Raw genomic sequence first — 10,514 nt, 5'->3', positions numbered from 1 at the left:
TGGGCTCCTTGTAACTTGTATGATTGTCTTTCCTTCTTCTTCTACTTCTTCTTTATCTTGTCTTCTACAAACTATTTTCTGAAAATATGTAGTTTGGTTTCTTCTGACAATTTCTTACATAGATAAATGACAACATTTGACAAGAGGATCCCATTAGAATTAAGTTTTAATTTCTGAACTTATCCTTAAAGTTGAGTTTTCTGATAATACTGCCTGACTGCAAAAATTTCATCAGTCATCTGGAAATTTCTGAAACAGAACATAAAAAAGCTTCTTTAGATCCAAAGGCCGTAGAAAGCAACTTCAAAAACCTGGTAAGATCCCAATCAACAATATCAACAGCAGCCTGATGGTAGATGCAACTCTAAATGTAATCCCTTTCAAAAACATCAAGTTGGAGATGAAATTCTTGCAAGATGCAAATTCTTGACACCATAATTATCCCTAAATATTATTTCTTATCATAGTAACCATAATATTTAAACGTTCCTCCTGGTGTCTACAAACCTATCAACATCCTTATTCATTAACACCCCCTTGAGATATTTTCTCAACATGGAAAGGGATTGCGCTAGATGTTGCACTTATGAGCCTTAAAGATGCGATATCTGTACACCTTAAGCCTATGATCTCAACACGAAGATGAGTATTGAGTTCTAACATGTATGATTGGTGCGGGTTGAAATTTTGCTGGATGGACAACACTAGAAAATGGATAAATTTGTCATTACAGGTTTTGTGAGCATGCTTAGGAAGCAGAAATAAAATGATGTGATTATTCTATAATCTGAGCCTTAAAGGAAGGAATGACAATCTAGTTCATTTGACATAAGTGAACTTATATATATTGATTCTGTTGTAGGCGTTGAAAATTTTACCCCGAAAAACGTATTACAGGTGTCGTGCTAACATGCGTCTAATATGCTGATCATTAAACACAAAAAGTGACCTACATATCATATCGTATAACATTTTATCTTAATTAGGCGAACCTGTCTTTTCTTCTTCTCTTTCTTGAAGAGCCCTTGACTTGAGTCAGACCACTTCCTTATTGATGCAATCATTGACTATTGTTGCACATGACCAAACCCTCCTAATCTCTCATATCATGTCCTCAGTTAGTGCTCTCTTTTAAATTTTCACAAATGCCTTCATCTCTGATTCTATCCTTCTTGCATTAGCACCCATCAATTCAACCATTTAATATCACAATCCATTAATTAATTAGTATCAATGTAATGATATCTCCTATTTCTGGACTCAAAATAGAATTGATCCGCATTTCAATCTGTCACCTGGCTCCAATCATGCACCAGATATCCCATCAAATTAGACTGAAGAACAGGAAAACTTGATATGTTGTATTAGTTTCTGTGGAAACCCCATCTTACACAATAACGAGCTTGATTGTTTAAAAGCACAAACACACACTTGGCAAGAGAATTGCACTAAAAAAACTAATATAAAATACAAACATGCCAAAGCAGCGAGTATACAACAAGTAGCTCATACGGTACCAAATTAAGTGGGCCACAAGGTTGTTTCAACGCAAATGGCGATTCATGGGAATAAAATACATGAACCATGGCAAAATCCACACATACAAAAACTAAAATCTATAACACATGTACATAAGTTATTACAGTATATAGCATGTGGGGAGGGAGAGAATTAACATTCATAAAATCCCAGGTTTATCACATTAACAACAAAAATAAAAATCATACAATCAAGCTACACTTAACAGGCGAACTTCTTTCCAACTAGTCCTTGATGAAAGCAGGGGGCATACCTGTTACAAGAGTCCTTTATCCTATGTACTTTTTCTCCTCAAGTGATGTAGAACTCGGGGTGATCCTTCAAACAAATCCAACAAATAGCTCTCTAAATCATCCGCAGTGTACTTTATGTATTTCCCAGCATGTCTTCCGCTCTCTACTTGATTCCCAAACCTCCCCAGAAACGAGCGGTATGCTGGGAGCACCTTTTCCGATATAGATATCCTCAGCTCTTCACGAAGTTGGGCATCTGGAACCTTCCAAGCAGTTTGGACCCTGTAGATTTCCTCAAAGCATGCATTGAAATTCTTAAATCTTTCCTTTAAAGCCACCTTTGCGGCATTACTTGAGCTCCCACCAATCCCTTCATCCTTCAAACAAGACAATGCCTTGCTCCAAGAAGCCCTAAGATAACTTGTTGCATACTGCCGTATCTGCCCACGACGCTTACGAACCCAATTATCACCTAAAACCTCCCCAAGATCCGAATCTTTCACTTTCTGTACTACATACAGAAAATTATTCATCAGAAATATATATTGCAGCGCATTATCCTCATAGAGCTTCGATTTAGCCTCAAGATTGGACTGTAACGAGGATATCAACAACAACAACCTATGGGCTACCGGAGACAGTTTGGAGTCATCATTATCATTATTTTGCAAAGCATCAAACCCATCATCTTCACCACTTTCCAACAGCAAGTTCAGAGTATCACTGTACTCCACAATCAATTTCAAATAATTCATCACATACCGGGTCAGCGGGTGAATGTCACCACTTTGCATCGGTTTCTTCGATGTCTCACTCTGCACTGCATTCTCAAACTCCACAAATGTCCCGCTGGCCGCCTCTCCCAGTCCGCAAAGCACTCCTTTCGCCTCATTGATCACGAATTCATCAGTAACCATTGCTTCCAAGTCCGGTAAAGCGTCCGCCATCACATCATACATGTCCAATATCCTGAAAAGCTTCTCAGGCGACCTTCTCCCAATCGCAACTGCCTCGCCAAAGTTCAACAGCTGCATCACGCAGCCTTTCACGGTCTCGTTGAAGCAAATCTCCTTGATGCCGTCGGCATCATTGAAAATCTGATCGCAGAGGCTTTTCTCACCGCTGACGATAACCCTAACAACAATCTTAACAGCCTGAATCCATTTCTTCATCTTCTCGTCCAAGGAGTTCCACTCAATCTTCTGAACCTCTTCAATACTCAGTTTCTCAATCCCTAGAATTGCAAGACACTCGTCTAAAGCGTCTCGGCGGACGCTGCTATAGGCCTGCACGCACTCCTTTTCGTAGCCAGAGCGAAGCATCCGGTCCGCAATTTCTTTCAATTCATCTACCGCTTTCGCATCGATCAAATCGACCGAAACGTCATCGCCTATGCTTGCACCACGCTCGTGAAACCGCTGCGTGGAGCTACGGTCCTCCTCGCTGAAGCTCTCGAAGTCGTCGTCAACGATTTCGCCGTCGTTGACCGGGAACGAGAGCGTGGTCCTGCGGATCGACCCGTAGAGGCGCTCGGCGTCAAGCGGGACCGTGTTCCGAATCATGATGTGGCGGAACTCGTCCTCTAGACGCGACATCGCCACCTGAATCGCCGTCTCGGCCCGGTCCACGATCTCCGTATCGGACCGGACAGATAGCTCGTCCATGAGGTTCAGAATCTCGTCGACCGCCAACAAGTACTCGTCGGCCTCCTCGTGCGAGTCCTCCCAGTTGAGTGAGTGCCTGGAAGCGTCAACCGAGTTCGAGTCCCAGCGCAGGATGACCTTCTCAGCCGCATCAAACCGGTCGTCCTCGGCCTTCGAATCCTCGCCGTTGATCAAGTTGGAGATGTTGGAGAGCCGATTGTCGAAGCTGGAGAAGATCAAAAGCATGTCCTCCCGCACCTCCTTGGGCGTGTTGAGGCTCTTCACGATCTGCTGCGCCGTGGCCAGGACTCGATCCTCGCCGCCTGTATTGATGCTCGTGGTGGTCGTGGTGGACATTTCCGGTTTCGGATTCTTAGGGTTTTAGTCTCAGAGACAGAAGAAAGGCTCGCAATCGGGAAATTAGGGATTAGAAATTTGGGGATAGGAGTAGGGATAGCGAGACCATTTTCTCTTTCTCTTTATTGGGTTTGCCGTTTGCGTGAGAGAGAGAGAGAGAGAGAGAGGGCTTGCGTGCGTGTGTTTGGGTTTCGGAGGAGCTGACGTTGCCGCTGAAATGAAGAGAAGTGGTGGGAGGGTTTCGGTTTTTCAACAAAAGGATGAAGTGAGTGTGAACGAAGCCGGGGAGTAACGCGCAGGAACTTTCTGACGCGCTACTGTGGACTTTTGAGGCTCAGAGATGAGATTACTTGTAGATTTTTTTCAGATAATTCTATTATTTCGATATAATTAATTAAATAAATTATAATTATCTTAAAAATAAAAAATAAAATGATTTTTGATCCGGACAGAGAAGTTGTGTTGGGTGATGTACCTGGGGGGCCTGGGCCCGCTCGGGTGTGCTTCCATTTGCTTACCTGGATTGGGCCAATGGGCCCTACTCTTGGTACGGTCTGATTCTTATCTTGTATTGGTAAGTGAATAGGTTCTCTCTCTCCTTTTTTTTTTTTTTTTTTTTTTTTTAAATATATTTATTTATTAATTTAATTTGCTATTGATATTTTCTTTTAGAATAAGGAGGAGAAAAAGGATGGAGTGATTGAATCAAGGTTGCTTATGCAATCAATTTCACCTTTCATATATATAGAAATATATATAACAATTTGTAGAATGTGGTGGTAGCCCAGACTTTTGCATTATTGCCTTCAATGTGTAGAAAAGCATACTTTGTGTTTTTTTAATGAAAAATAGTGGGGGTAAAGTGAAAGCATGACCACACAAAGACTAGGAAGGAAGGGAGAATAAGGACTCGAATAAACTGACTGAACAACTTTTTTCACACATGGGTTATGGTCATGTTTGGGAAGATTTGTTCAAAACAAGAAAGAAATCAACCAATAACTTTAGGAGATTTTGAGACAAAAAGGAGGAAATCAAATTAATTTGTTAGCTATTTTGGCCAACTCTTTTGAAAAAAGAAGTGTTCTACATCGTAAACGACCCGTTAGGTTGATAAGTTCTTAACATTATCGTCCGCGTAAACATCCACTTGTCCGTTGGAAGGTTCAATTTAGAATTATGAAGATGCAAACCCACAAATTTGACCAATTCCTAGCCAAAATCAGCCGTTCATTCTTGTGACTATCTCCACAACACTACACCTGTAAAATCATTTACATCATCAACTATAACATGGTTGCTTTCAGATTAGCACCTAAAATAAAATGGTTACACTCAATTAAAAACTACTTGGTGCGTTGGGGACTTTTTAAACTTGATTAGTTATTGATTCAATGCATAAGACAAAAAAAAAGCAAGACTTTTTAATCTTTAGAATATTTTGGGTAGTCAATCAATCAACCTGCTTAAACGTCAACATATGTGTCTGATTATTCTTTTAGGTAGGGGTGGATAGATTAATCGGTTATCGATTATTGAATTTAACCGAACAGATAGTTATCGGTCGGTAATCGGTTAAAAATTTTATACCGATAAGCTTATTGGTCGGTTAATAATTTGTTATCGAAAAACCGATATAACCGATAAGTTTTTTAAATTTTTAATTTTTTATAATTTTATATTTATTATTGAAACCAAAACGACGTCGTTTTGGTTTTTATTTTATATTGTAGTGGATCAATATATAAAAAAAGCTTCAATAAACTATTTTAGCAAAAAATATACCAAAAAATAACTAATTTTTAATAAGCTATTTTAGGCTTTAGCCCAACAAAACGTATTTGAGCCTCCAAAACAATTAATTTTTGGTCTAATTAGCAACCAGTTAAAAGCCCACAAAAAACCGATTTAACCGACCGGTTAACCGATTACCGATATAACCAATAATTTTCAGTAAAATTTCTAATCGGTAATCGGTTAGGATTTGGTTAACCGATAGCTTATCGGTTATCGACCGATAAGCCCATTAGCCTGACCGATATGACCGATACCCAGCCCTACTTTTGGGATAGAAAATGGATGTAATTAACTGTCGATAATAGTTTTCGAACAAATGATCTCTTTGCTTGTTTCGACAAGTGTTCGGATAGCACGAACAAATAGAAGGACCACAGCCATCTCATACTAGTTGACCGTATTGCCTCTAACCCCAGCTTGCTCGGGTGACCATAACAAGTGAGAGGCCCACTAGCTCTCAAGCAGCTAATTATGATCGATGATTGTTATATTTTATGACTGAATTGTTATAGTTTAAAATTAGAGATATGTATATTTGTGAATTGTAGTCAAATCATATTAACCAATAAGAAACAACAAATCTCTATCCGGATCATATACCTAATACTTTGATTTTCTATAGTTTAAAGTCACTGAAAACTAGACCTTTTTTTTTGTTCTTTTGCTTTTGCTTTTGCTTTTTTGGGTACAATTGAAGCTTGTCTCATTGGCAGAGATGTGGGGTTCAATGGCTCACTGTTTGGGATGAAAAGACCCCAAATAAATATGGCTTTCTTGTCTTGCTGAACAAATGCTTTACAACAGATGATAAAAGAAAACATCATCCCCTACTTTTACCATTGAAAAGAAGGCAAACATGACATATTTATTGTAATATTGCTACTGTCAAGAAGTTTGTGTCATTGGTGCTGAAATTTGTATACTCAAAAACTACTCCTTCCACAGAAATTCGTTAAAATCAGTTACCAGGAACTTTCCTTTGTAACAACGGCTTTTGACATACGGAAAGTGAAAGAGACCATTAACTTCCTCAGAATATTGACATATAATTGCATTGAGAATTTGTCATAAAGAATTAAAGAACCCAGATTGTATTATATACAATTACAGTTTTTCACGTGCCTAATGCTAAACAGCAGGACCTTACACATATTCACTGTTCATCTTTCAACTTGAAGAAACATAGAAGAGGTGCTGGTGACTGCCAGGTTTGAGGTGGATCTGCCTTTCTTGAGCAGCTCACAGGACATGTGGTTGATCAAGATCCATTTCCTTAATCTGCAGTACAACAACAACTGGTATAAGTAAAGCTACTAATACAAAGCTCTCTCTCTCTCTCACCAGACAGAATTTTCTATAAGCAGCAAAGCTAAAAGAAGAAACTGCACTATTGTCAAGCATTTTAATTATTGCTTTCAGGAACAAACATTTAACTTTTTCCTCACTCCACAACCATCACCATTGTCATCAACAACACACCTATGCGTGATATCTGTACAATTTTCTTTTCACTTGTTTCCTCACTCCACAACTATCACCACCATCACTATCAACATCACCATTGTCATCAACAACACACCTACGCGTAACATTTGTACAATTGTCTTTTCACTTGCTTCCTCACTCCACAACCATCACCGCCATCACTAGCAACATCACCATTGTCATCAACAACACACCTATGTGTGATATCTGTACGATTTTATTTTCACTTTTCTTTCTCTCTAGTAGTCAAAAAGCATAACCAAATAGTACATGCCAATTATCAATGGTCAGATTAGTCCTCTTCTTCTTCTTTATGCCATTTAGATGTTGATAAATTATAGCTTTCATTAGTGAGTTCTTGCTTTGAAATATACTGTAGACTAGTTATACATATTGTTTTCCATTTTTTTTCCATGTGGAAACAAGTTTTCAACATGGGCTTTCTGTAAAAGGTTAAGTATGGTGTCTGCATAAATATGTAAGAATTCATGGTCTACTATATCTTAGGTAGAGCGTGTTGAACCAGTAAGTCACCAGATATACAACTGCCATTTCCATCTGCTCAGAATACCTGAACATCAATCCATGATCTCTCTTTCCCTCCTCACACTCCCTAACAATTTGCAGGAAGACTATAAATGGGACAGCACGATAGAAGAATGTGCTTTTGGTGCAAGGATATCATACTTAAACTTTCGCTGCTTTTGCAATTATCTCCTTAAATTTAAAAAAACTCTCAATTTAGTGTATCCATCTTCCAATTTGTTTTTCTTCAATTTCACCCTTCCATTAGGATTTTCTGTTAAATCCCAGTGAAGGGGTGTCAAAATCCCCAAAATACCCCTCTATTTTTTGTTTAGGAAAAAAAAAATGCAAGGATTAAGGCGTTGTCAAGATTTAATGTAAAATCCTAATGAAGTGGTGAAATTGAAAAAAAATGAAAGATGAATATACTAAACTGAGAGTTTTTTAAGTTTATGGGTAATTGTAAAAGCGGCGATACCCTGAAAAAGAAAAGAAAAAAGAAACCCCTCAAGTGCCCAAAACACTTAACAAAGTTTCAAGTATTTTGGCCACTTTTATTGACCAAACAACATATACAGATAAATCTAAACCCAAAAAGAGAAAAGAAAGAAAGAGGTCAAGCCATACCACAGAATTCCATGCATATTGTAAACTACACCATGTTGGTTTCTTGGGATGAATGCCTGTTTGAGGTCTCATCCTGCAAAGAAGATGATACTACGTATTTAGACAACCATATTTCCACTTTGAAAAATATGTTGGAATGAAGAACCAAAAATGACGCTCACCATGTTAGACAACTGATCTCTTATACAGTACATGGAGCTCAGCATTGTCTGTAGAGTATCTTTAGCTAGTTGGAACTTCACATCCAATTCTCCTGAGTGAGACTGTGCATCATTTTGAAGCTGTACAAAGTGTAATTACAGTCAATAGGCACATAAAACCACACAGACCATTTAGCAAATTTTGTTGTTATCTAAAGTGTTTCATTTTTCTTAGTTTCCAAACGAGCCAGGCCAAAACAAAAAGACATTCATTATAAAAGCCTTCACTACTAAAATTACAAAGGTAGGTGATAAACTTCAGATACCTTCAAGTTGATGACAGCCACAGGGTCGGCCGATTCTGCATCCTGGTTAGCCATATTCCACGTCATTGCCTTCAACCGGGGCAATGTAACCTAGACATTGCTCATATACAAATATGACATCAGATTCTTGTGCGCTTCTAGAATAATGATTAAGCAATTAAATTAAGAAGAAAAAAAACTTATTTAGTCCCTAGGGTTTGTAGTTGTACCAAACGAAATTCTGGATATCAAAAGTATCTTAAAGATCCCTAAGTTTGTAGTTATACCAAAACTGATCTCTGGGTATCAAAAGCATCTTAAAGATCCCTAGGTTTGTAGCTGTACCTAACTGATCTCTAGGTATCAAAAGTATCTTAAAGAGATCAATTTGGTACGACTACAAACCCCAGAGATTAGAATAATTACTTTTTCCTTAAATTAATTATTTTCTATCAGCTTAAAACTCTTGTGATAAGTGATCTTAAGTTTGAAATTTCACTCCACTCTACGTCCTATTCAAGATATAACAAAAATTCCACACCTTGGGGTCAGAGTCTGGGCATAGATGTGGGAAGGAGTGTCAGATTTATAGTAAAGTGATTAAATTCATCACTTCCAAACAGTTTGAGCTCGAGGAAAAGTGTAATTTATTCAAAAATATCAAATATTTTACCTGGTCCTTGAGTAGATCTTCGCGCCATTCTCGTTGAAACTTTTGCAGCAGAAGCGTCAATAGTCTTTGTAGCTCAGGCAATACTTCATTGGGAAACAGTTTTTGGATGTCATCCTTGCCGACATTATCGTAAATACACCTGCGGATCAACATCCGAAGGCACACCAAAAGCTGCGACATAGAAAATTTACAAATATCAACGATACCATACCACTCACAAACGTTAAGACATCTAAACAAAAAAACCTAATCAAACCCGAAATTTTAAGACCAACCCCCAAAAAAAAAAAGTAAAGGAATCGTCTAATTTCAAAGTCCACGGTATGTTTATATATTATGTGTGTGTATTGAGAGAGATAGAGTGGGATTACAGGGTCGAGGTCGGAGTCGTCCTGGAGCTGGAGCATTTCGCGGATGACGAGGCGGTCGGCGGCGTCGAGGCCGGTCTTTCGGGTTCTCCAAAGGGCTTGAAGAATGTATTCCACCGACTCCTTCGAGTTCGACCTCATCAACAGCGGCAAGTGACCCCACAGACTACGCTCCATCCCCCCCTCCAGGAAGCGAGAATTGAGTTCTTCCTTCTACCTCTTACCGGATTTTCCAGAATAGAAAAAGCCGCGACCCTGTTTTTCATTTTTTGGCTTTACTTAAACGATGCCGTTTATGATCCTCACCATGTGTTAACTTTTTTCTTTCTGTAAATATTGCAAGTTCGTGTGAAAACGGATATTCTCTATTTCATTTATCTTCTTCGTCCGTTTGGGTCTTAACATAGTTCATATTGATTTTAAGAAAAAAAAAACGGATGTGAGAATACAAAATAGCAACTTCCGTTCTAATTAGCTCTCTCAATCTCTCATTTACTTTGTTATTGAAAAATTTATGGGGCAAACAAAATATAAAAATAGGCCCGGACATCTCTTTTCCTTAGAAAAATTGGCAAAATTTGTTACAATGCCATGTTAACGTCTATCATATCGTGTTACTTACAATAAAAAATAAAATATAAACAACAAAAACAAAGAAAAAGTAGTAGCCGGGGTGAGAGTAGTTTGACCACTCCAAATGGCTTAATGAGGCGATTCGACTACTCTTTTTAGCTACTCTAGTCCTAGGCGTGGCCGAACCACATATAAAGCTAGTGAAGGTGGCGACCGCCCCCATTTCGCCCAAGGGGTAACTCAAATATT

The 10,514-nt window shown here is 38.5% G+C and overlaps 2 protein-coding genes across 2 annotated transcripts; both read right to left on the bottom strand.

Moving 5' to 3' along the window:
* Positions 1–1,601: 1,601 nt before the first annotated feature.
* Positions 1,602–4,098, bottom strand: LOC132173927 (exocyst complex component EXO70B1). The gene has a single exon (XM_059585608.1). It carries the CDS (start codon positions 3,770–3,772, stop codon positions 1,814–1,816), a length of 1,959 nt encoding a protein of 652 aa, XP_059441591.1. The 5' UTR covers positions 3,773–4,098; the 3' UTR covers positions 1,602–1,813.
* A 2,497-nt stretch (positions 4,099–6,595) lies between these two features.
* LOC132175520 (uncharacterized) lies at positions 6,596–9,944 on the bottom strand. The gene is made up of 6 exons (XM_059587490.1): positions 9,696–9,944; positions 9,325–9,495; positions 8,673–8,762; positions 8,368–8,487; positions 8,207–8,279; positions 6,596–6,847 (listed from the first exon to the last, which is right to left on the bottom strand). Exons 1-5 carry the CDS (start codon positions 9,867–9,869, stop codon positions 8,232–8,234), a joined length of 603 nt encoding a protein of 200 aa, XP_059443473.1. The 5' UTR covers positions 9,870–9,944; the 3' UTR covers positions 6,596–6,847; positions 8,207–8,231.
* Positions 9,945–10,514: the final 570 nt, after the last annotated feature.

Source organism: Corylus avellana, chromosome ca3, assembly GCF_901000735.1.
Source record: "Corylus avellana chromosome ca3, CavTom2PMs-1.0".
Classification (NCBI taxonomy): domain Eukaryota; kingdom Viridiplantae; phylum Streptophyta; class Magnoliopsida; order Fagales; family Betulaceae; genus Corylus; species Corylus avellana.
The sequence above is the reverse complement of the archived record's forward strand: the minus strand, read 5'-3'. Positions and strand labels throughout refer to the sequence as shown.